The sequence below is a fragment of the Amblyomma maculatum genome, chromosome 1, assembly GCF_055883805.1.
Source record: "Amblyomma maculatum isolate TAMU_Amacu chromosome 1, ASM5588380v1, whole genome shotgun sequence".
Classification (NCBI taxonomy): domain Eukaryota; kingdom Metazoa; phylum Arthropoda; class Arachnida; order Ixodida; family Ixodidae; genus Amblyomma; species Amblyomma maculatum.
Genome location: NC_139344.1, coordinates 180,732,414 through 180,757,310, shown reverse-complemented (window position 1 = coordinate 180,757,310; position 24,897 = coordinate 180,732,414). Strand labels below are relative to the sequence as shown.

The following is a 24,897-nucleotide window of genomic DNA, read 5'->3' as shown; positions in this document are numbered from 1 at the left end:
GCATGCGATTTCTTGTTAGGTACTTCCGCTTTGCTGCCTTTCGCCATGATCTTGTTATGTTGCATTGCCGTAGGCTGAGAGCTAGAGAGGTTGTTTGTTGGGTCTTGTGCGGAGTGCATAGGTTGACAAAATCATGTGTGCTCACTCAGAAAAATTTGGTCCATCTGCGGGCTCACTCTCACTCAAACTCACAAGGCTCACTCACACTCATGAACTCAAACTCATGCAAGTTGGCGACTCACTCGGGCTCACTCAGACTCATGAACTCACTCACGCATGATGACGCTCACTCGGGCTCACTCAGACTCGTAACTAATCTGGACTCACTCACTCATTTGCACTCATCTCGACTCACTCATTTTTGACTCGCAACTCATCTGCACTCACTTACTTCGACTCACGACTCATCTGAACTCAGACTCATCATGGACTCACTCATTTCAACTCACGACTCATCTGAACTCACTCACTCACTTCAATTCACGACGCATCTGAACTTACCCATTTTCACTCAGACTCATCTGAACTCACTCATTTCAACTCACGACCCATTTGAGCTCACTCATTTTGACTCATCGGGACTCACTCATCATGGACTCGCTCATTTCCACTCTCGACAAGCAACGAGTGAGGGTCCTAAAGCTTGTATCGGTAGGCGGAAGGCAGTACAGAGAAAAACGCGGAAAATAAATAGAAAAAAAGGTGTAACATTACATGATTAGTCCGTTTTCTTCAGTAATGAACGAGTGGAAAGGTTACAGGAAAAGTAAAAAATATGGTAGGGATTATCTCTTTTAAGCTGATTATAGTACGAAAGCTTGGTCTTGTTAGCTATAGCACGGGCCCAATTTTTGATATGGCTATGGCCGATTTGGCGATTGCCGTCTCGTCGGGCACAGTCAATAATGGTTGGAAACTTCGAAGGTGGCCTGGGCCAAATTCTGGAAATGGTCATGCCCAACTTTATAGATAACCATATGTCGAGGATGGTGAATGCAATTAAGAACTGATCGCTTTTGATGCAAATTGGCCAAAATCAAATTTTGAGGGTTGGTAAATTGTGCATGACCCAGACTAAAATTTGGAGGTCACCATCATGCTCGCCGTAATCAAATTATGTTGAACTTTCATTTTGGTCCGAAATCGGCCGAGTTCAATCTAGTGGGGTGAGTGGACCAAATTGTAGGGTGGGCCCGGTCACATTTGGAGGTCACCATCTTGTTCGCCACAGAAATAATAAATTGGACAGATTTTTGCCCAAATAGTTCAGGTCAAATTTCGGCGTAACCAAAAACATCGAAATTGCTCTACATGATCAGCTCACCAAGAAGCTTATTCATTATTCGAATTACACAGGCAATTCGAAACTACTTAGATCTAATTAGCAACTTGTACCCATTACTCACTCGATCACTTCAGACCATGCTTCTTCAACCTCTGTGCAAGAATTCATTTGATTTCATAGAAAATGTTTAGGTCGGACTCAGCACGACTCGGATCATAATCTTAATGCGAGTCCAGACTCGCTGAATACTCACGACTCAGATCATGATCTGAGTGCTAGTCCAGACTCACTCACGACTCGGATCATGACTTGAATGTGGCTCTGAAGACGTCTGGCGCTGCATAGTTACACACTTCCCTAATGCAAATCCGGGGCTTGAGTTAACGTTTGATCTTCCAGATAATGCACAGATTCAGTACTTGGATATCAGACTTGTGCTTCACGAAGACCATACGTGTTGGTTTTATAGGACACGAGGAGCAAAAGGTCTTCTTCCTTACGTCTCCGGTCATATGAAGTTGATCAAGAGGGGGCTAGCTGTCTCGTGTTTACGGCAGGCACTGATCAAATCATGTCTGCACTTGATGGGTAAGAGTATCAACCTACAGACACAGAGATTGAAAAGAAGTGGATATCCGAGGAGCATGTTGATATCTGCGGCTGAAAGCTGTTTGAAGAATATGCGACCCCGAACAAGAGAGTGAAAAGAGGAGACAGGTTGTTGTCCTGTCCTACGTACATGGCATCTCACATTCTCTTAAGAAGATCGCGAGCCGATTTGAAATTAGGGTCATGCTGTCTGCACCGAACAAGTTAAAGAGTATGTGCAAGAAGGTGAACGGAACGAGTGAGACCAAAGAAGGATGCGGCGTGCTGCACAGGGAACGCCTTGTCAGCTGCCGCAAATGTGTTGTGTACAAGATTCCCCTGACATGTGGAAAGGTCTATGTGGGGCAGACAGGCCTCAATGAGAGGCTAAGGGAACTCAGAAATTCGTGTGCTGAATTGTCAGCTCCAAGAAACCTGGTGACCCATTGCTCTCATCGTTGCATGGAAGACGCTCTATAGAACTCAAGGGATAACCATTGTGTAGTAAGGTTCACCGAAATTAAGATGCAGGCTGGAGCAAAAGACACTTAGTAAAGACAGATTATCGAAGCATTTAAGATGATTTTCAGTGAAGAAAGGAAATGCGGGAGTGTTCCATCTGTGGTGCTCAACAGAAAGGAAGTGATACTGCTTCGTTTGGACAATATGACAAGAAGATAGATGCAATTTACCATTATTTTAGTTTTATTTTTTCCTTCAAAATTTTTCTTCACATTTTTTTCTGAATCTTCTGTTTTCTTCTTTCTATTGTAACCTTGCATGTTTTTGTGATGCTTTCTTCTTCGTATCACAAATAACAGCCAGTTGGTAGTGAGCGCATCATCAGTGTGAACGTCTTGCTTTATTCTCTTGTGTGTTGTGTTTGTGTAAACCTTGGCCTTGTGGAAGAGCATCCGCCTCGCATTCGGGAGGTGCCGGGTTCGATCCCTGGTGCTGCCGGTTACCCACCGGTTTTTCAATGGGTACAAGCTTTCCCCCGACCTGGTGCTTGGCTCTTCTGGGGTGAAATGCTTATACGACTCTGAAGACCTCTGGCTATGCAGCGCTAGAGGTCTTCAGAGTCGTCTAACCAACTAGCCTGCACGCATGTGCTACTGATGTGAATGTGAGACCGGACTCACTCAAACTCAGATCATAATTTGAGGGTGAGTCCAGACGCACGACTCAGATCACAATCTGGGTGTGAGTCCTGACTCACAACTCAAATCATGATCTGAGTGTGAGTCCAGACTCACTCACAACTCAGATCATGATCTGAGTGTGAGTCCGGGCTCACTCACGACTCAGATCATGATCTGAATGTGAGTCCGGACTCACGACTCAGATCATGATCCGAGTGTGAGCCTGAGTGAGCCTGAGTGAGCCCGAGTGAGTCGACTCATGAGTGAGTCTGCCGACCTATGGCGGAGTGTCGCTGCTGCTTTGATGGAGGAGAAATGGCAACAGACTTCCCACGCTTCTTTTTGGCTGCAGCCACGTATGCGCATCTGGGAATTGCGCTCTTATAAGGTGCACTCTTTCTGCGAATGGGGGCCAGCACACACTTTACATCACACGGGGCTAATACAGTATGTCTCGATATGTGGCCATGCCTCTCATTTGTAGCATTGTGTCGCTGCTCCGACGTACTCAGTTACGGTAGCTACAGAACCCAAGCGTGACTCTTTTAGGCAGTTGTGCACCTTTTGAAAATTCTAAAATAATGGAGCGACGGTGTGCCTCTTTGAACTTGCCACCGTCCTAAGGAATGTAAGTTGTTAACCTCCTTGCTGAGAGAATGCCTTGGTCACGTATAGATACTCCTGCAGATCTACATTTGAGTAGGTTATAGGTAGGGCTTAAACTTTGCCGTAGCTGGCTGTGTAAGAGTATAGTACCCGGGCCTCTACAGGCACTCCAGCTAGCTTAGTTACTGTGAGCAAACGATTGGCTGCAGGCAATGTCGATACTGTAACCATCAAGCTCCCGTCCTTGTTAAGATGATGACTAATAACTTTTTTTTGAGCCGATGCTACAACTGCCGAAGCCACGATGTTTGGGTTCGCTTTCCATAGATTGCCTCCTACCTCGGTGGACCTGAAGACAACCAGAACGCCAGTAGCCCTCGCCCTCTCTCTCTCTCTCTCTCTTTTTTTGTAGGAGACGACCGTGAAGGATGCCTGGTCCATATATGTCATCTGCGTAGTCACCCAAAGGCGCATCGCTGTCTTGCTCTTCGCGTGGTCTCTTGTTCGCAGGGCCGCAATCTGCTGCCGCCACTGCAGGGGCCGCTTGACTAGCCCACGACTTTGCTGGCATCACTGCAGCATGGAGTTCAGCTGATGGTGGCGCATCGCTGGCTCGTTCTTCGCGTGGTCTCTTGTTCACAGGGCCCTGAGCCGCCACTACAGGGGCCGCATGACTAGCCGATCGATGGCTCTGCAGCTAACAGTGCAGCTGGTGCTGGTGTTGCTTGTCCACATGGATACGGAGCAGAGCGCCTAGGAGGTCGCTTGACGTGCTTCCGCCGGTGGCCAGAGACCCCCAGGTCGTCGTATGTCGAGGACACAAACCACAAAAACACTGAATACTCTAAAACTTCGAAAATAAAAAAGCCGAAAATTAGAGACCGGTTGTTGTCGTTGTCAAATAACATATGGCACATACCTGCAGAGGGGATCGGCCAAGAGTTGGGCTTCTCTGACAGCCGGTCAGCTAATCATCGTCTTCTAAACAAACAGTGCAGAGCCAATTCTCAAGGACCTTTGCTTTTGCTTTACTCCTGCCTTCATGAAAATCAGGGTGCACGTATTTTAGTAGCGGTTTAATAGTGAGTGCGTTCCTCATTTCAGTCAGCAATTTTTACTTGTGTATTTATTTCGTGTTTCCTGGGGCGTTTCTCTACTCCGGCTTCTCGCTGGATTTGAATCGCGCGCGGCGGAGCAAAGTGACCAATAGATGGCGCCGAGCTCGTTTCTGGCATTAAGTGTACTAGGGTACTAGAACTCAGTATTGTAGTACATTATATAATGTGACGTAAATGCACCTCCTATAGTTTTTTTCCCTCCTCCTTGATCAGTGTCAATCCGTCAATCTGTGCCGTACCCAAGTCATAGAGAAAGGGCGCATTGGTCGTAATAATAGTAACATAATAGCAGTTGTCCACGAGAGGGCGCCTTGTGGAAATGTAATTTTTTGTGCGTTATCTGCTTTGCTCTCGCTTTTGTGTCTAGAACTAATTTTGTTCTCATTCACCATGTGATTTTTGTGTACGTGGAACCAGTATAATGACAGCATTCGATGCAGATGCACTTCCCGACGTGGTTCTTCTGCACATCTTTAGGCTGTTGAAGTTCTCTGATCTATGCAAAGTTGGAAGGTGGGTAGTCTAGATCAATCGTTTCGGCTCGCCCGCATGGCTCGTCAAGGGCTGCATTGCAAAAACTCTCTTAGTACCGAAGATTTCAGTGTAGACACGGTGAACCGGTTAAATAGCGTCCCTAAGTGTAGCTTTTGAGAGGGTGATAATGTGGAGCACTTGTTTGCTTGAGTGTTCCTGCGCTTGTGCAGTCTTTGTCATAATGGCTCAACAAGGCGTAGTCTCGTTCTCCTTATTAGCCTGCCCTTGTTCGCTTGTGAACACGATTACTGAAGTGAATTTTCTAGAAGCTTTGCATTCGTTACGTTCTTTTTTTCGCGCCGTATTTTTGTAGAACCTTACAATACCTAAGTGCTCGTGAAAGCAAGCTCTGCGAGGTGCCCGCAAATGTCAACTTGAATGTTTTGCTCCTGGCAGCAAGCGTCACTTGCCGGCAGTATTCGTGTTCACATCATTTAAAATGTAGTTGACACCGTTTGATCATTTGCTAACGGCACAAAGGCACCGTTATTAGGGAGCAGCCTTGTATAGGTAAAAATAAATAGCGGGTAACGTGCCAGCGTAAATACCCCTTGAAGCGCAAAGCGATGCAGCATGAAAACACCGGGTTCCGTGGTCAGATTTCTGTTTGCGTTTATGATGCCGCTAAACGTATGCATTTTGTAGTGTTAGATTGTAATTTGACACGTTTTTTAATATTGTGGAAAAGTGATCATTTCGCCTAGGTGCGGACACCAGATTCATTTCCTTGATGAACCCTTTGCAGTATGCAGTCTTTCAACGTCAGGTAGCTTGGACGAATTCCGCTCACCTGCATGTCGCATCTAGTAAGGCTATAAATGACGGCGTGTAACATTTTTTGCATGGGGTGGTTAATTGAAAGGAGTAATGAAAGCTAGATGATTTGATTTGGCCCATGATGGTCATATACAACAGGGTGATGAATGAATGATATTCACTTAGAAAATAAAAATGCACATATTTGGAAGGCATGCCGAGCGATTTTTGTAATATTCTTGAATGGTTCATGAAAAAGGTAGATGTGTGGTGTTTAGTGTTGTGTGCTAGATTTCCGTTTCTTTTTCTTTTTTGCATTTCTTCACAAAATGCATATTATGAATGAGTAAGGTCCAGCAAGTAATGGCACTGCTCTGTCCCCTTATTTACAGCGGCTACTTGGGTATTGTCACTGTCTCTCGATTAATTTACAACAGTGCCTGGTAGTTGGAGTATCTGCCTCGCATGCAGGAGGTGTGGAGTTCAATACCCTGTGCTGCTGTTTGCCCACCAGTGATATACTGCGCTACAACTGACCCCTGGACCAATGCTCGACTAATCGGGGATGTATTGCTTGGGAAAGGTGTTTTTGATCACACCTTAAATAATGTGAAACTCCTAGTGCTTTTGGCACAGCTTCCCTTGTGCCATAAGAATTCATTAATATCATCAACACCTTGTAGGACTCTTCTACCTTTTCATGCTCATGACAGTGCTGCTTTTCAAACCGCTTTTTTCTTTATTGAAGTGCAGAGAAGAGCACGTTCACTGACAATCATATCTTTACTGTGGTCTGATTGTGAGTGAATCTGAGCACTTTAAACAGTGAAAGGAAATCTTAAGGAGTGATATGCATTGCATGTAATGCTGCATATAGGAAGGTGTGGTTCCTCATGTTACTGTGTGTACCTGTGTAAGAAGACACGGGTGTGCTACAGCCAAGCTCTATCATACCCTTGTGTTCTTTCTGCAATTAGTGTTGCTAGCCAGTGAAAATACTTGCATATAGTGCACTGTTGACAGTGTAAATGAAGCAGTGTAAAATAATTTCTTTCAAAAAACCCCATTGTTAAAACTGCAATAGTATTGTGTGCATGTGGTGTTTTTCCTAGTAATGTATAGGCAGCGTGCACTTGTGCTCAGCTGTGTCACACTGTTATAGTGCAGCACCGCTGGTCACTGTGTTTGCGGTGCATGTGGCAGGCAAACTCTTTCTCTGTAAGATCGCTTTCTTTGCTGCGAGTCGCTTAGGGATTGCTGCTGGGAACTGCATGCTTGGGAGATCTGGCAGGTAGTACTGTGTGCAGTGCTCGCAAACATACATAGCTCAGCTAAGAAAACATGCACAGCTCTGTTGCATGTACCATATTTTCTGGTGTGTAATACCCCTGTCACACGAGCAAATTTAATGTCATTCGTATCAAATGACATTAGCATCTAATGTCATTATTCCCCTGCTACACGAGAAAATTTAATGTCAGTAGGTTCGAATGACATTAAATTTTTAAATTTAAATTTGGGGAACTCATTCGCATTCGATTGCGAACCGAGTGTACACTTGACGCCAGATACGCAGCAGAGACTAGTAACGCAGCAACATATTCTGCGCACAGTGAAATTAAAAAATTATATTTCTAGAGTTATGTTTTAAAACCTGTTAATTTAGGTGCAACATTATTTGCACTGCAGGCTCTCGCGGAACGGCATTACTCTCGGTCACAGCAGTGGTCCAGTCATGGCAGCGACTCACAATCATTTTGGGCTCTTTGTTTCTTGGTGGCCGCATCTCTCCATATGTTTATCTCGGAACTATTTAAAGTTGTGACCAAGCATCTCACAGTTTGGACATCAATTACATGCTCTACGTGTCTCCGTGCGTCTCCGCACTGTGTATCCGCGCTCCGCTGTGTTCAGCCATATTGTTTGTTTACATTTATCAAATTTGGGAGTGACTCTATACTTGGCTTGGATTTTTATGGCTAATGTGCTACAGCACAGCCGAAAATAATGTTTTTCACTTGAATCTTTTTTTTTTTTTTTTAATTTACCTAACACTGAGCAGGCTCAAAAGGTCGCCGAGAGCAACGGTCTTGAGGCCATCTAAGTGTAGCGCCCACAAATCACTCATTGCTGACAATAAATGTTTTCCAATCCAAAATTCACTTGAATTGTCGTACAGAAATGTTTTGATCAGCTTTAAAATGTTACACAGTGATTTCAAACGCCTTTTATGTGCACTGATGGTCTTGAAGTGCAGTATTTTGCTTATAGCTGATCGTAGTTACCACCATTTGTGAATGATGTTATATTTTACCATGTAGCACCGAAAGAAACCGAATGACATTCGATTCGAATGACAGTAAATCTGCTCGTGTGACAGAGGTATAAGACACACTCCTCATATTTAGAGGCATTCATCAAAAAGGGGGTATGTTTGCACCCCAGTTTACCCAGTTAGGGCAATGGGCGTAGCCAAGCTGCACATGCTTGCTTGTCCATTGCAAACATGCTGCATCCTGCTGAGAATACTCCTTGTGTGGCGCAAAATGATAAAAGATGAGGCAACGCTCATGCCTAAAAGAACTCTCACAGGCAAAGTAGCAACGCTTGCATTTTTACTCAAATGCTTCATCTTTTGACGTGCTATCAAAATGCTGGCCAATTTCTGGCAGCTGTGTAGCTGAGCCATTCTTTTTATACTCGGAATCATTGCTCAGAACGTTGTCATGCCCGGGAGTGGGGCGCAGGAGCCGCCAAAGTTTCAAATGGCGAGTTGAAAAGTGAATCAGCTCGTCCTGGCTTGTCTTGACAATGTGGGTGGGCAAGGAGTGCGTATGTCACAATCTTTCGGCATTTCATACTACTAATGCTTGGTGCCTGTGAGACTCATAAGTTTCATAATCCCGGAAGTTGCTACTGCATTGTTTAAAAATAAATTTCATCTAGTAACATTGAGCAAAATGAAAAACAAGAGACATTTAGGACGCACTAACAAAATTTTTGCAAAAAAAAAAAAAAGCACTTCTTAAACAGGGAAAAAATGTAGTAGCTTGTCGAGCCAGTTAAGAAATGTTTGCAGTGATGAAAATTAGCCATTAGTAGGGTTCCCTGCCACTCAATAACAGATGCTCTGAGAGCAGTTTGCAGTGGTGGTGTAGATGATCCCAGCTTGCCCAATATGCCTTTGCTAGCATAATGAAAAGATGGGACAAGTGACATTTTGGCTGCACTAAGCACCTTTTAGATTATATGAAATTGTTGGAGGGAGAGAGTGTATAGCCAGAGGCTAAAAAAAAAGAAAAAAAACCTATTGGCATGTTCTGGTAGGCATTTCTCTATTGTTACAGAAACCAGTGAAGTGCTGGCAGTTTTTTCAGTAATTGCCCACTTTTGGTGCTGTATATGTGGACATAACCTGAAGACTAACAAATCAAGCCTATACATGGTGGTTTCCACAATTTTAGTTGCAGTAAAATGCACTGATGTCTTGTGTGTGCAGTGATTGCAGAATATGTAATTTTTTTTTAATGTACGGCTTTATCTTTTACAATAGCCCTGCTGTCACTCCAGTGAGTTTTGATATCTTTTTGCTTGTTTTGCTAGCCAAAATGCCTCAAAGTGCCTGAGCAGTATTGATTCTTTTTTAAGTAACTATTCCATATGACAAGAATGAGTCAGCAGTATAATATCTTGGAAATAGTGCTGATGTGGATATACAGTTGTGCCTCGTTAATATGGACACTTTGGTTTCCGACCAAAGCTGTCCATAAAAGCAAATCATCCATAATAACGAGTCATGAATAAAAACAAAAAGGATTTTATTGAGAAAAAATAATTGTAATTAATGACTGCTTTTGTACCTAACGATGTGCACTGGGCTCAAAATTTCATAGAAAACCGGCAACTTTGAGTGCTTTATTCTTTTCATTGTTTTCGAAAAATTGTAGTGCAGTCTGAAGCGACTCGTGTACCATGACACCCGTGGTGATGGCCTTTGTGTTGGTCGAACTTTCGAGCACGAACTCCTCACTGGCCGATGAATCAGCGTCCGATTCTCTACTCACCGCCACTTCCAAAATGGCCTCGTCACTGAGCGAAGTAGCCGCTAAGTAGCTGCTTGAGATTTCCTGGGGCGAGGAAACAGCTGAGCTGTCGATACTAGTCCCTCACGGCTTGGATTGACTAAGATGGCTTTTGCCGCTTGTATTCACAGATTTCTTCGTGCCTGCGTTAAGCTCTTCTTTTGCATTTAACTCCCGCCATGCCAAAAGCCAGACTCAAGTTGAGGGTTACAGGCTCCTGATGCTTTGCACTTTTTTGCTTAGTTAACCTTTCTGCCTTTCCGTTCTAATGATTCTTTCTTTTTTTGCCTTGTACTGTTTCTGTAAGGAAGCAAGGGAGTTAAGTTGGCAAGCTGCTATGCAGAGGGCTATCGAACATCCCATCTTCTTGGCGCTGTTTCTATGTGTTCCTATAAAACAAACAATGCAAGCTGAAGTACAGTTTAGAACGATGGCTAGCCGACTGCGAAGAGCTCAGACCTTGTCAAGGCCGCATCGTTGACTCAAGCGAAGCTGATATGCGGACCGCCTTTTGTGCAAAATAAGGCAGTTCAGCAGCACAACAAGGACAAAAACCAGGAGCATGAGAGGGAAGCGCGTCCAGGACGGGACGCCCGGTCCCGGTTGCGTTTCGTATATGTCACCTTTCTTTTGTCGCTTTACTTTGTGTGTGTCTTAACTCTCACCGAAAAGCGTTAACGGCTTCATGAAACACACAGTGTGCTTTGGGAAAGAAAACTTTAGTTCCCACCGCCACTGTAGGCATTTGTCTTTCTTCCTGTCATTTCTTTCTTATGCTTTGACCGGCCTCTGTTCATGTTCAGCAGAATTTATTGCAACCACATGTTGCTGTTTTCCCGACTGCGACGGCACTTCCGCTGCACCCAGAAATCTCCTGGGGTCTTTCTTACGCTGACCCTCGGTTTGCTGTGTACGTTCCTCTCCACTCTTGCCCTCCCCCCCCCCCCCCCCCCCCTCCCCTCCTCCCCTCCTTAAAACGGCGACACGCCCGCTTTGGTTCTTTCCAACCCCACATGACTCGTTCAGACATCCCGCTGTATCGGCTGTCGTGTAGGTTCCCGGGCGGCGCGCCCTTCTTTAACTTGCATTCGGTTTCCTCTGCTTTTTTTCAAGCACTGTCCATATTAACGAGACAAAAATACATGGGCCCAAATGGGCCGTGTGCATTCTTCCCTTGTCCATTGTCCAGACAGCGAGTTTCCATATTAACGAGGCATAAATACATTGAAAAGGTTTCGTCCCCAGAAAAAACTGTCCATAATTCGGGTCGTCCATATTAACGGGGGTCATTATAACGGGGCACGACTGTATGAGGACCCAGTGAAAATTGTGTAAATTATTGAAGAAGGCTTAAAGTCTTTTGTGAAATCCTGTTGTGCAGCTTACCAAACTCCGTCAGAACAAAAATTTCCTGCCACTGAATCATAATTTATACCTTAAGGGGGTGTTGTATGTTAAAGGTACACTGAAGACAACTCAGTAAAATGGATTCTCTGGCTGTGTTGACATTTTGCCAGCATCAGAAGCTCTCTTTGTCAGTACGAAAGTTGGTTTCAAAAGTCAAGTTCATGATATGCTGACTAAAGTGGATGGTGTGCTACCTTTTTGAAGTGTAGTCCCTTGGATCTGTGCTCCCAATATGGCGTAGTCGCACATTGTGATATCACTAGGATCAGCTATACCAAGTGTGATGGCTGCATGTCACCCACACTCCTTCAGTGCATGGATTTATCACTATGCTTCGCTTCAGTGTTGAGTTGACTTCATACACCATTCCAGTAAACATCTGCTTTAAACCCAACTACAAATTTGTATACTCATATTAGAAGGATAAGAAAAACAAACACATGAATTTTCCCTCTAGATCAAAGGAGCACTAATGAGATAAACCTGACATTATTCTGTGACTAACCTGGTGACTGGCAGTGTGAAAATAAGCTGAGGAAATAAATAGCCAAAAAATTTGAAATGCTTTTCAAGTATGTTGGTTGCAACAGCTAGGAAGGGTTAAAGAAGCAACATTTTAAAGAAGTATTTGTAAATTTGCAAAAAAAAAACTGAATAACTGAATAAGGGTTAAAGCAGCAACCTTTTAAAGAAATATTTGTAAATTTGCAAAAAACTGAATAACTAACACTGAGATAACTAAAAATTAATCACTATTCCACTGGTGCAAGCACTGTCCAAGCACGTGAAAATGCATGTACTGTTTGTGCACAATGACCAAGGACAACTAAAATGCCTAAGGGCTCAAGGTCCATTCAAACATGCAGATAATTAGGGGTACGTTTGAGCTTCGTGTTAAGACTAGACTTCATGGCACCTTTAACAGCGCCTATCCATTCTGCTAATTTTTAAAATATTTTTAAAATTGGTTTTGGTGAACAGAAGGTGCAATGTCTGCTTCATTTCTCAAGGGACACCTACGGGTAGATACGTCATCAGAACGAATCGCTGTCCCGAACTAGTCTCTTAACTTGACTTGCAGATGGATGCTAAATGGGAAGGGAAATGCTGTGACAACACCTGAATGCGGCACAAAGAAAAGGTGTGCCAGAGTTTTGATACAAAGTTGTGTGTTTAACAGAGTTCATCTGCAAAGATTATGGCAATAGCTTTTTAGGATAAGGAAGGCTTTTTATTACTAAAATGTATGCCACAGGAGGTCACGACTAGAGGCACCCTTTTTCCAAACAGTGAAAGCATTATGCAGTGGATTAAATTAACATGTCATGGGTAAAGAATACATGGGTGTTACGTAAGAATGGCAGTGATGGAAAGGAAGTAGCAAAGATTTGTTTACATTTAAGGACCAATCAGCTTACTGTCTGTTACGTATAAGGTATTTACTAAGGTAATCGCTAATAGAATCGGGACAACCTTAGACTACAATCAAGCAAAGGATCAAGCAGGGTTTTGGAAACGGTACTCTACTATCGATCATATCCATACCGTCAATCAGGTGATAGAAAAATGCTCGGAATATAACCAGCCCTTATACATAGCATTCATTGATTACGAAAAAGCATTTGACTCAGTTGAAACCTCGGCGGTGATGCAGGCATTGCGAAATCAGGGGGTAGACGAGCCGTACGTGAAAGTGCTGGAAGATATATATAGTGGCTGCACAGCAACCATAGTTCTGCATAAAGAAAGTAACAAAATTCCCATAAAGAAAGGTGTTAGGCAAGGAGACACAATCTCCCCAGTACTATTCACAGCTTGTTTAGAGGAAGTATTCAGAGACTTGGAATGGGAGCAGTTAGGGATAAGGGTATTTGGAGAATACCTCAGTAATCTGCGATTTGCTGATGACATTGCCTTGCTAAGCAACTCGGGAGATGAACTGCAAATAATGATTGATGACCTAGACAGAAAAAGTAGAAAGGTAGGCTTGAAAATCAATATGCAGAAGACAAAGGTAATGTTCAACAGCCTCGGGAAGGAACAGCAGTTTACATTAGGTAGCGAAATACTGGAAGTAGTAGGCGAATATGTCTACTTAGGACAGGTAGTAACCGCAGATCCAGACCGTGAAAAGGAAATAAGAAGAATAAGATTGGGATGGAGCGCATTTGTCAAGCACTCGCAGATTATGACCAGCAGCTTACCGGTATCGCTAAAGAGGAAAGTATACAACAGTTGCATCTTGCCTGTACTCACCTATGGGGCTGAAATGTGGAGGCTAACCAAGAGAGTTCTACTTAAGTTGAGGTCTATGGAACAAAAAATGGTAGGGGTAACATTAAGAGATAGAAAGCGTGCAGAGTGGGTCAGAGAAATAACTCAAGTTACCGACATTCTAGTGGAAATTAAGAAGAAGAAATGGACATGGGCAGGACATGTAGCGCGAAGAGAGGATAACCGATGGTCGCTGAGGGTAACAAACTGGATTCCAAGGGAAGGAAAGCGTAGCAGGGGGCGGCAGAAAGTTAGGTGGGCGGATGAGATTAAGAAGTTCGCAGGGGTCAAGTGGATGCAGCTAGCACAGAACCGGGTTAAGTGGAGAAATATGGGAGAGGCCTTCGCCCTGCAGTGGGTATAATCAGGCTGATGATGATGATGGTAAGGATATTAACCACATTTTACACCAATTTTGAACTATTTGCAAGTCTCGTTCTAAAATGAGAACGTCTGAATTGTTTGAGCTATTATTGATGGGTCAGTAAACAACAAAGTCATCTGCAAATGGATGTATATTTGAAGACATATTGTTACCGAGATGATTACTGTAGACTAAGAAGAGAAGAGTGCCCAGAACGGAACCTTATGGTACACTAGGAAACTACAGGAGGCAAAAGGGACGAGTGGCTGTTTGCAAAAACGAACTAATGATGGCCTGTTTAAAAACTATGTAACCAATTAAAGACTAGGTTAATTCAAAGTTTCAAGAAAAGCTCATTACCAGGAACTTACCAAAAGCTCTTTTGAGGTCTTAAAATGATGAATCTACAGATATTTAAGGTCTAGTTGAGTACTGATGTCATGAATGAAAAATGCAGGTTGTGCATCACTAATGTTTGTTTTCAACATCCTTTTATAGCTTCAGATGACTGAACATCGTGCATTGGTATTTTATCCTTCCGTGGCAATATCAAACTTGGTCATGTGCATCTGCTGCTCTATTTGCACTGCATCACAAGTTTGGTATATAATATGTAAACTTTGTGTACCTTTGGGCATACTTAGCATGATTACAAAGCAAGGATATTGATTATATACATGTTGGAATGACACTACTTTTGATTGGCATGCTGCATGTTTAACATTGCTTCTCAACAAATTATTTGATTACTTATTCTAAAATAAAGTGCTCACATTTTCCTACCTTCTCCTTTTATGTGGTGCCACGTGTGGAGGCAATTTACAGATACTGAACATACTTTGGATGGAGAACAGATGACTCCAAGAGTTGAAAATTTTAAAATGCTTCCTAATTGGCTTAATTTGCATGTGATGCAACCATGGCATTTCTGCACAAATGGATCTGTGTGTGTGTGTTTGTGTGAGAGAGAGAGAGATGCAGTCCCTATCTGAGTGCAGTACTTTTTGCATTCACCAGGGTCTGCCGCCGTTGGTATGGGCTTTCACGGAGCCAAGCCCTGTGGACTTGCGTGGATGCCAGTGCACCTGAGATCAGCTCGGTGCAGATGGACAGGCTGGCCTCGGTGCTTACAGACTCTGTCCGCTGGTTGTATGTGTCAAGCTTCTTGCACTGTGGCCTCTTTTTGTCTCCCGGAGCTCTGCGTGACCTTCGGGCTCACTGCCCATACTTGTCGACCCTTGTCATTAAGAGCGCCCTTTTGACGACTCTCGATGACTTTGCCCCAGTCACTGTGGGAGACTTTCCCCCAACTCTCAAGACCCTTTCTCTTCGCCATTCTTTTTTTCAAGTGGACCAGTTCTTCTCACTTCTAGCCATCCGTAACCTCAGTATTCTTGACTTGAGCTTTTGCTGGTGTGTTTCGGATCAGGACATTCCCTTTGTCACACAGCTCCCAAATCTTCGTGAGCTTTACTTGGAGTACTGTGAGGACATCCGAGACACTGGTGTGGCTTTGGTTGTAAGTCGAGGGCACAACTTGAAGACCCTGGCACTTGATGGTACTAAGATCACAGATGAGGCGATTCGCACTATCGCTGAAAATGCACCGGCACTGGAAAGGCTGTATGTTGGTAGCACGGCAGTTACTGATGTAGGTATTCTGCACTTGTGCAAAGGGAAGTGCTTCTCATTACAGGAGCTCTGTCTCTTCAGTACAAGGGTAACTGTGCAAACAATAAAAGTTCTCGTTGACATTTTCCCACAGTTGCAGTGGTTAAACTTGGAGCATACGCTCATTGATACTGGGGACAGTCCCTTGATCGTCAAGCAAGTACCCCCAGGTTGCACAGTTTTGGTGGATGGGGTACGCTTCCATCTTGGGGTTGGCTGCAACCATTCTGTGGACCGTTTGCGGCTTCAGGATTGAAAAGTCAGTTTTCTTCCTGGCTGCTAAGAATGTGGCAACTTTCAAGTGTGCCTCAGGTGTGCTTCAGTGAATTCGCTCAAAGAAGTTTTGCTGTCGAAGGCATGGAACAGAGCTTAAATGTTAATTAAGACATTTGAGACAGTTGTTTGAACTCATTGTTTGTGTGGCCTGTGTGTAATGCTGATACTGTCTTGCGTAGAACAGAATTAGTTTGTTGGTGGCGGCTATCTTAGCCTTTAAGAGAGTTTGTTGCTCTGTTTGAGCAGTCAGTTAGATATAGGAGCTGTATTATAGCTACAAGAGCCCGAAATAATTTGTTCAGGTTGGTATCAACAGAAGTTTAACTGATGGAATTTGTACTTGAATCACCCAATTAGCAGATATTGCTGTCATACATCAAATGTAAGAAGCTCGCAGTACATTGAAAAGCATCTCGACTTTCAGTTGTGGAGTACCACCATCGCACACGTCCCATGGTGCCCTCTTATATGAGGATGTACTCGTGGGCTGGGAGGACAAGCTGCAGTCTGCCTTTTTCACTTGGCCACTGTGCACATTGTTGCCTCCCCCGATCGCAGAGGCAGTTCATATTCGTGACAGGCAAATGTGACAGATGGTGGTAGCTGTAAAGTACATACATTACAGGCCGCTGCATCTCGTGAGAAAGTTTTCAATAAGTAGCAGATGAATTTTCAACCACTTCCCAGAGGGCGCCACATCTTGTGAAAAAGGCGGATTCCTGAATGGGGATGTCACAAAATTGATGGGGACATCCTGGGCTTGAAATCTTTCTCATGAAATCCAGCTGAATGGAGGCAGCATAAGAAAAAGAGTTCTGCTGCAGTGTCACTTACACAAGTGTAGATTGAAACATGGAATGCTTATAGGTACACTGGATTTTATTACGATGATTTTAATTTTTAAGCATCCATTCTATTGGCTTGTGTGACTCGACTATGTGACTGACGTCGTATATATATCATTCTTTTTTTGACTGTCGTGTTGTCAAGCTGCATGTTGTATTCATGCTTGTGATCTGTAATGGTGACAGTCGCAGACGTGTGACCACATTTTTAATTGCTTATGGAGACTAAAGAGTTGTGTAGCCTTTAGTAACATTGCGGCTACAACCCTGTGCTGGAATCTTCAGAGCAGGCAGCACGATTTACAGCTACCAAGAAGGCAATGTTCTACCAGCATGGCTACAGCCATAATTTCAATTTGTAATCCTAGAGGGAAATGGAGCTTTGTAATTTGTTTGACGACGGGAACTATGGACCCTGTGCAAAACTCCATATGTCAGCTTTCCTGCTTAACAAAAACCCCTTTACCATGGCGCGTGACCCATCGTTGGGGCAGAAGTTGGGTGCAGCACAGAATACTTCTAAATCAAGCCTCATATCATGCACGAACCTGGCGAGCAGCATTCCTTCGCTATTGAAAAATGGGAGGGAAGGGTAATGCGAGGCAGAGGGGCACAGGCACTCTTACTTCCGTAATCGTGACAGCAACACAAAATGGAGAGATGCAGGAAATGGATGCATGGCCATTATTAAGGCAAAAAAGCCTTACTTGACAATGTTCTCATTTTCGCGTCAGATGGAAATGGATGCAAAACATGTTCGCAGGCCTTGTGTTGTTCCGTAGAGTTAGGAGTAAAAGTGATTGTATGAGGCAGAGGATGGCAAAATTGTATTGTGCGCTAAATTTGGTAGATGTGGTGTAATTCGTCAATTAATTAAGAGGCAAAAGGGAAATAGCCTTGGACGTGGACGTAGTGTATGAACGTGCAAACCGGCAGTGACATCGGAATTGTGCGGAAGTTGTCGAAATTGTGGCAAAAAAACGCAAACAAGATGGATAAAGAGTTAGAATAGATTAATCAGCGATTAACGTCAAATTAAATGATAATTAAGAAAATGTTAAAAAAAAACAAAAACAAAAAAAAAGCTGCACCCATGGTGACCATACACCCACGTGGTTGCCATGGTGACTGCCGCTGCTGACTCATTGCATCCTAGCAACAGCGTGATGTCATGAGAGAGCAGCGGCGCGATGACTGGAGAGAGCGATATTGCGGCGGAAAAAACCCTTCTAGACAGTTTGTGCTCGTCGCCTCTGCTTCCGGCTTGTGCCAGAATGTCACGTAGCTATGAGAACGCCACGCAATAGGCGTGACGCCGTACCACCAATCCCACACTTGAATGAGCACTGCAATGAACGCGTGCCAAGGAACGCTGCGCGACAGGAGAGAGGGTGCACCATCCGGTCTCACACTTGCAGTAGAAAGTTTGACCGATACCGTGCCTTTCTTTTCCTGTAAACCAGTCATGATTATATACAGCACTGCAACGAATGTGCACCAAGAAAAAAATTTTCACCGCGCGGCACGAGCCCCAGCCTTGCTAGCAAAAGCTCTACAAGGGGCGCGCAATATACTGTGTGTAGCAGCAACGCTCAGGCCTTGCATTTTTCCGGTGCAGATTCTGCAGTGCTCTCGGAACGTTTGTTGCAAGAGAAGTCTCCTGCGTTGCACCCTATTTCTGCCCCCCAAAACAGGTTTGGCCGTCATGGTGAAGGGCTTTTCACAGTGCAGAGAAGCTAACTTCCAGAGTTTTGCAAAGGGCTTATACTGATTTTTATAGAGTTTGCTTTGGATATCTTTGCCGCCTCTTAAGTGGGCATTTAAAGTGTGTTAACACATTTATGTACAATAACTCATTTACTATACTTTCTGAAATATGAAAATGCTCATATTTTGGGTAATGTCAGCGCATGTTGAAATTAATCTGAAGCCCTCCCCAGAGCCTATGTTTTGCTTTGAAACACAGAAGACAGTGTTTACTGGCACTATTAAAAGTTTTATGTCGATATAAATTAAATCCCCTGTCATTCTGCTATAAAACCAGTTAAATTACATAAGTTATCTCCATGCGAAGTAGATTTTGTTTTTATGTAAGAAGGTAACAAAATTGATAGGGGGCACTCCACGCCAACTGGTCCAGGCTGTGCACTTGACAGTTTTCGATAGAGATCAAACAACATAAGGTGCATCCACAATTTAAATTCGAGAAAATTAGCTTTTTGAGGCATATTCCGCATCAGTTGTGTAATGAAGTGGTCCGAGTAAAATTATAGGTTCTAATTTGCTCAGTGCCATTCAACGCCATTCTCTCACTGCAATGGACGCTGGAGCAGATTTTAAGGAGACACATAAGCACCGCTGTATGGTACTCAAATTGGTTGCTCGTTATATTTAGTTGTTGATAGGTGTGACTTCATTTTCCTGAGATGAAACATTACACATTATTTCAGAGCAGTTTTTACTCGGAGTGCTCAGACTGCACAATGCGCTTTCTGGTCTATGGGCAGCTCTGTACTGTTGTTGAGGAACACTAGTCTCTCTGCCTGAGCTCAGATTGAAAGCGCAAGCTTCATTTGATAGCCTTCCTCGCAGCTGCGAGTCAAGAATAGTGTCTGTAGCAGTCTTGATCTGCATCTGAAGTTACCTTGTAAGATATCCTGATCCTCCTGCCACGCTGCCGCTTCATTTTAGTTTATTTTATGTCCCTGCCCTTTAGCAGATTCTTGTGTTGACGAAGCTGGTAGTACCCAGGCCAAGTGCACCATTATATTCCAGCAGTAGAGTGCTGGTTGTAATTTGCAATCAACAGAAAGTGTGTTGTATTGAAGAGCAAGTGCAGAGCCTGCAAGGACTCAACTTGCAAAATGATCTTCTCCCTTAAACTGAAAATTAACTTTCAGAAATAAATGACACTCAATGGTACTGTTTTAATCATTACCTTTGATATTTTTACTAGGACCACATCATTACACAATTGGCAGCAGTGTATGCCTCAAAAAGCTAATTTTCTTGATTAGAATTTTGTCGTTGCATACATATATTGTTTGACCTCTGGAATATATTTATAGGTATCTTTGTCTTCTATAGCTGAATTGACTACAATGAGAACATAAAATTTGAATAAAAATGTCAAAATTTAATCTTTTTGTACCTTCTTCTATGGCCTATATTTAAACAAAAATAAGAGTTGGTTTATTTTGCTGCATATCAAAAGTGCAGTGCACTTAATATCTACAAACCGATTTTGTTACTTATGCATCATACAGTTTATTTTTTACACATTTTTTTGTGTGGCTAGGTTTTGCTACCACTTGCAGACTAACATGGCGACCTCGGACGGTAAAAATTTTTTTTGCCAAAAACAAGTTGCAATAATGTTTGTTACAGTAACACAATATAGGACTTAATATTTAAAAAAGAAATCGAAGATGGTCGAGCGCACAGCCTGGATCAGTTGGTGTGGAATGACCATAAGAAACATGACAAGACAAGAACATTTGAAACTGACTACTATCCATTGCTGGTGCTAATTTTTTTTCTTTTTATTTAAAGCTGTCATTTTTTTTTCTTCAATAACATATCCAGGCTTCAAGAAAGCCAGCTCCCCAGTTTTGCAATACACAGCACAAACTGCTAATTTTCTGCTGACATATAAAAAATTATATGCGAAGCCTCACAGTGATTGGAGATTGTAACCCCGAGATACTTGGATTTTTTAAATCATGGTTGTGGAATCTGAAGTATCTTTTTCTTTCAGAGGTGCATGTGATGCTAAAAGGCAAGGAATAAATAGACTGTTACTGATAACAAAATGTTATCATAATAATGAAGAAAAACATGCTACCAAGCTCATCTTTCTGAAGAACATTAGTTGTTGCAATTTTGTTAGTTGACACAAAAAAGCATCTTACTTGAAATATGGAGGGTGACGCAAAGAAATCGCTCCTAGGTGTTGCACGGTCTGAAAAACTGCTTTCCCTGTGCACAGATGTGTTCACAGCACCTAAATGAGTTGAGATTCATGTACTTGCCATCATTCCATGGGTGGCTGAGTGATTTCAGGCCCAGGCGGCCCTCTGGTACTACAGTATCAATGTTTATTTCTCTGTTCCTCTTTCCTTTCACCTCCCCATAAATTTTTTGTCGGAGTAAATGTGCTTCATTAGACATGCAGTAGATGGTGGAGATTTATAGATAGTGTGTTTCTACAGAAACTGGCAATGCTGCCTCGAAGCACTTCTTGATGTTTGGCTTGAAAGACTATGGACATGTGAAAAACACACTACCTGCGTTCACAACATGTGAATTGAGGAATTGAGCATGTAAAATATTTGGGTAACAGTAACCTGAATCTATGTTTTAGTGCTCGGTAAAAACAGCATTGCAGCATTTTTTACCACTACATTTTTATACCTTGTTTTGCAAAACTTAGCTGAACAATTGGGTTAACTGGGTTATATCACACCCGATTTCTAAAATGCAATTAGACTTCAGTACAAATACATTTGAATAATGTAGAGTGCAACATTGAGACGTGAACTGGGACATTTGGCTTGCTGTTTAGCATCTAAGGAGTTAGGAGAAGAATGCTAAAGTGTTTGTCACATCGAAATGTCTACTTAAGACACCTTAGTGCTGTAATAAAGGTGTAGATAAGCTATTGTTTGTTTGCAGGAGCTTGTTTAGGCCACAGTCATCAATAAACAGTGAATGTTGAATATGTTTTTATAGAGAGATTGTATATCACTGCTGACATTTGTGTTTGACATATTTATTTATTGCTATCTGTATTGACATAAGTTTTCATAGTCAAACACAATCATCACTTGAACATTTGTTTCGCAAATCAAGTCAGCGGAACCTAGAAAGGGACTAAAAATAATCCTTCCTTTTCTTTTTGTTACAAGACCAGAGTTTTTCCCCATAGTGTGGTCTAATTTCTCTAAATTAACTACACTTTTGATTCATGAAGAGTTTTATGTCACAGCCTCTGGTGTTAAGCAGTTAGCCAAGAGTGGTTTTACTGAGCAGACTGTGAAATCATTGTCCATATAAATACAGTTTCATTGCTGTGTGTATATTTTGCATTTGTTACTTCTGATCATATTCACTAGGTAGCTGGCAGGCCAGCACTGACAAGTGCAAGTTATGTAGCCTATAGGAGCCACAGATAACATTATAAGGATAGAAATTCAAGTCGATTTCTGTGGAGTAGCACTTGAAAACCTGTTGTTTGTGTGAAGGCTGCCATATGTGATGTGGTTGATGGCTGCACAGTTACTGATGTTTGCATTGTAAGTCATTTTGTGGTGTGCATTTTGCAGTGTGTCAAGAGAGTGCTAGTGTTTTTTGTTTTAGGACAAATGATTAGCTTTTTTTGGACTTCGTCTATTTATACTACTCATTGAAGGGCCTCACCGATGTTGGACATCCGTTTGGAAGGCAGGTGCATGACAAAAGCATAAGGAGTGGCTGTACTTAACAGCATCTTTTTGTCATTTCATGCGCAGCTGTTGGCAAAAGCTGCTGCTGGTGTGTTGCCTTTCATCCGTGTGGATTTCTACGTGGGGCGCTGACTGCACATTATTGTCGGCTTTCAGATTTTTACATTTGCAGTAGTTGTCGTGTGTTTGTGCATTGGAGAAGCCATGTCTATTTATTAATCATCCACTATCTCCCTAAATGCGATAAGAAATGGTTGAGTGATCAGACTGCAGAGAGTCCAAGGGGTGATGCACAGCAGTATGCTGTCATATGAACAAGCCAGCAAGTAATCTGCAAACAGACTGGACAATAGAGCATAGGTAGCGGGGAAGTGAATGGAGAAAAGTGAAGCTGATTGTGTACATTTCTGCTGTGGCCTAGGTTTTGCAGCTGCTTAGGTCTTATTCATTTATGTTTGTGTTGGATGTTGAAGGAGAAGATAATAATGCTTTCTTATAACTCGACATTCAAAATTAAAGCTCTGAGCAAAACCAGGGCTTTGTGTATTGTCAAAACAGCTACTAAGACAACAGAAAGCCTACTTGGTCTTCCAGTGCTCAGCCAAGGACCTCTCTTGTCAAGAATGCACCACATTTCAAAGGTGCTGTGCTTTTTGGCTGTGTTCATACATTTTTAAGGTGTCTGCCACTAAAATAAAAGAGGCAGCGTTTTACCAAAGTCTAGGGCAGGTGACCTGCCTTAATGTAGTTGCTAGCCTCAGCCAGGGTGCAGAGCACACCGCAACCCATAACTTTTGAAACATTTAACCATATGCAGTTTTTCAAGAGATTGGAAGCAGTGACACTTGTCTTGTGCACTATATACAATATGCAGTTTATCTTTAGCACTTGTTGCTTGGCGAAGGATGTAGTGTCGACATCTCTTGTATGGTTCCTTTGTTCTGTGTTGTACAGGGTACACTTAGATTATGTAGCTTAGTGTTGATTGTGTTGTTTATACATTTTCCCATCTATTGTATATAGTGCAGAGTGAAAGGGTAGTGCTAAGATAACAAAAATTTTGAATCCAAGTGTGGAGGCTCAAGTGCTGCTGGCATAGACGTCACAGTGTGCATAAATTATAAGCAACCCAAGGCTTTGTGGCCATGTTCTCTGATGCTTCTAGCCATTTGTGGAAAAGCTTGATTCAAATACTCTCTATGTAAGATCCATGGTCGCAAGTCACTTTTTGCACTTTAGCCACAAGCACCGCAAAAAAAAAAAAGGCTATTAGTTGATTCAGTGCATTTGATGATGTCTTATGTCAGCCTACTTCTTTTCTGAACATTATGCTTCCCAGCTTTGTGTAATAATTCTTCACATATATTTTGGGAAGTTTGTGCAATTGCCACAGGGAATGTATCTGATTCACATGTGTAATCCTTCCTGTTGTCTTACTAAGTGTGAATCTACAAGCCTGCCTTAGCAGAGTTCTGTAGTACTGCTTTCGATCAGCCTATGCAGATTGCATTTTTATATATGAGCAAAGTGCAACCTGTGCAATACATTTTATTTCTGACAGCAATGAAAAACTGCTGCAGTTTTTGTCATTCAAGTTGCTGCCAAGGAAAATGCATTGCCCTTGCATGCAAACAATGCTATTAGAAAAAAAGAATCAGCCAACTTGTGGATGCCTTTTTCTTAAGTGAGAAAGGTGAGCCAACACTTTTGGTGCCCCTCATGATATTTGTTTTCAGTCTTTTGTTGGCAATCATTTCATAATCAGGAAAGATAGCTATTTATTCTACAGTGACTTCTAAACTGTTTGCACTTGCTAAGAATACTTTCTGCAATGTCTCTGACCAAGGCTAAGTTCACACTAAGGTTGTGACTACTGTCAATTGTGTATAAATTGATGCCAGGGGACATCTGAGCCAGTTAAGAATATTAAAAAAGCTTTCTTGTGTGTCTTATTTACAGCAGTTGCTGATGTTATGCCTGTTGCATCTATAGACAGAGCTTAGTGTAAGCAGCTACAGACAAGTTGGACTTCTAGCAAAGTGTATATGTGGATGTAACAGGTGGTTTTAAATAATATTGAAAGCAACGAATTCAGAACTTTACATAACGAGGTAGCTGTGTAGTAAGTAGTAGTGTATGTTCAAGCTGCATTCTTTAAATTTTGTGAAAATAGAAGCTATTTGTTCTTCTAGCTCTCTCTAACACCTAAAGGATACCTTCCTAATAATAAAGGCTGGTGCTTGAAAATCATTTTGAGGGGAATTTTACCTTGAGTAGCATCCAGGATCTGTGATATAATAATGACAAGGAAAAAGAGGATAAACTTGAGTTATTGTTCGAATATCCTGTCAAGAGTGTTGTGGCACTGTTATCTACATTGTGTGGTTCTAGCTACAGAAAAAAAAAAAAAATTGGACAAAGGGCTGTGCACATTAGTGTGAACTCAACGATTGGTCTAGTGGTTTGTATGCTTGGTCTATGCAGTGCAAACCATTCGAGATCCAA

The 24,897-nt window shown here is 42.5% G+C and overlaps 1 protein-coding gene across 1 annotated transcript; it reads left to right on the top strand.

Moving 5' to 3' along the window:
- The first annotated feature begins 4,951 nt into the window (after nucleotides 1-4,951).
- LOC146205034 (F-box/LRR-repeat protein 12-like) lies at nucleotides 4,952-24,812 on the top strand. The gene is made up of 2 exons (XM_084589711.1): nucleotides 4,952-5,252; nucleotides 15,174-24,812. Exons 1-2 carry the CDS (start codon nucleotides 5,161-5,163, stop codon nucleotides 16,081-16,083), a joined length of 1,002 nt encoding a protein of 333 aa, XP_084445837.1. The 5' UTR covers nucleotides 4,952-5,160; the 3' UTR covers nucleotides 16,084-24,812.
- Nucleotides 24,813-24,897: the final 85 nt, after the last annotated feature.